The sequence below is a fragment of the Chiloscyllium plagiosum genome, chromosome 10 (genome assembly GCF_004010195.1).
Source record: "Chiloscyllium plagiosum isolate BGI_BamShark_2017 chromosome 10, ASM401019v2, whole genome shotgun sequence".
NCBI classification, from domain to species: Eukaryota; Metazoa; Chordata; class Chondrichthyes; order Orectolobiformes; family Hemiscylliidae; genus Chiloscyllium; species Chiloscyllium plagiosum.
In genome coordinates, this window is record NC_057719.1 from 2,025,540 (window position 1) to 2,026,924 (window position 1,385).

Here is a 1,385-nt window from a genome sequence, read left to right on the forward strand (position 1 = left end):
CAGACAGAGAGAGAGAGAGACAGACGGACAGAGAGAGAGAGAGAGAGAGACACAGACAGAGAGAGAGAGACAGAGAGACAGCTGTGTTGGAGGGTAATTGTTTGGAATGGTGCTTTGAATGTCTTTTATTTTGGTGGGATTGAGAAAGGAGTTCCCTGTTTTTAAGGAATATAAGAGGGGGATTATTCACCCCAATGAGTACGTTTTATTTCTGGAGGGGTCAGTTTAAATTCTTTCCCCCACCCCCATCAGCAATTCGTGAAATGGATCTCTCTCACCCAATGCAACGTTTAAAAGTCACTTAGAGAAAAACAGAAATCGCCTGGTCAGGATTGTGGAGAGAAGTGAGAAGGTCGGCTGGAGTGGAACAAAGTCACTTACCGGCCAGGCAAATAGGAAGGGGATAACAATGCTCCCTGCTGTGTTTTTATCCGGGAGGGAGAAGGTGTTTTTGCCCAGGACAGGGGTTGATCCACTGCCGAAAGTGCAGGCTCCTGTGGTGGTAATGCGGGCTTGGTACTCCTTCAGGCAGAGTCTAAAATAGGTATCACACTCGTCCCGAGTGCATTTTCGATCCAGAGGATTCCGAGATCCATCACAACAATCCCCGTTCTCCAACTCGCCGTTAACGTTCTGCACCGAGTCAAACCTGACCTGGAAATAGCCCGTTGCAAAAGACGCCTGCAAATAAAGAGAAGGGACACACAAACAGAATATAAACCCAAATGCAAAGAGAAGAAAAGCAACACATTGAGGAAAGACAGTGATGCACACCCCGGAGAGAGAGAGAGAAAACGAAAATATAAATCAGAAATGCAATGCCTGATGTGGATTATTTTATTGCATACCTGAATGCAGAAAGTTGACAGCACCGCACCTACAACCATAAGGTGATAGATCCCTTTAAAATCCAGCATGCCTTCGCTCTTCTCGTTGCTAGCCTTTTCAATAAATCTTCCACCAGCAACTGTAGGATTCACACTAGCTGTTCTTTTCCTTCCTTTTGCAATGCAACGACTCCAAAGGACTAAGGTTACATTTGTGTGGTCTATTTTTCCTGCCTTTTCCCCTTACCTACAATGGGTTTTCTTTTGATATAGTAAAAGGCAAAATGAGTGTGTTATGTGTGTAGGGCTGTCTTGGTGTAAGTGCTGGCTGTGTCTGAGAAAGGGGTGGGATATGGGTGGGAGCAGAATATCACAAGCAATAGGACTGACTGAGTCTCTCCCTCTCCCTCTCTCTCTCTCTCTCAGCTCCTGGGAGAGGGCACAGCTCTTGTTGCACTGACTGAGGGAAATATCATTGGAGTCTTTGACTGAGGGGGCGAGGCAGCAGCTTTTAGGGAATTAAAGTGGGGTTAAAGAAGGGATGGGGGGATTAAAGTG

The 1,385-nt window shown here is 46.1% G+C and overlaps 1 protein-coding gene across 1 annotated transcript; it reads right to left on the reverse strand.

The window, feature by feature from the left end:
- Positions 1-282: 282 nt before the first annotated feature.
- On the reverse strand, positions 283-1,373 carry LOC122553944 (protein jagged-1b-like). The gene is made up of 2 exons (XM_043698447.1): positions 849-1,373; positions 283-681 (listed from the first exon to the last, which is right to left on the reverse strand). The coding sequence occupies exons 1-2, from the start codon at positions 915-917 to the stop codon at positions 298-300; spliced, it is 453 nt and encodes a 150-aa protein (XP_043554382.1). The 5' UTR covers positions 918-1,373; the 3' UTR covers positions 283-297.
- Between the last annotated feature and the right edge of the window lie 12 nt (positions 1,374-1,385).

Coding starts and splice junctions, on each gene's coding strand:
- LOC122553944 (XM_043698447.1), bottom strand. CDS start 917: ATGCTGGATTTTAAAGGGATCTATCACCTTATGGTTGTAGGTGCGGTG. Junction 682..848: donor TGTCAACTTTCTGCATTCAG/GTATGCAATAAA, acceptor CTTTATTTGCAG/GCGTCTTTTGCAACGGGCTA.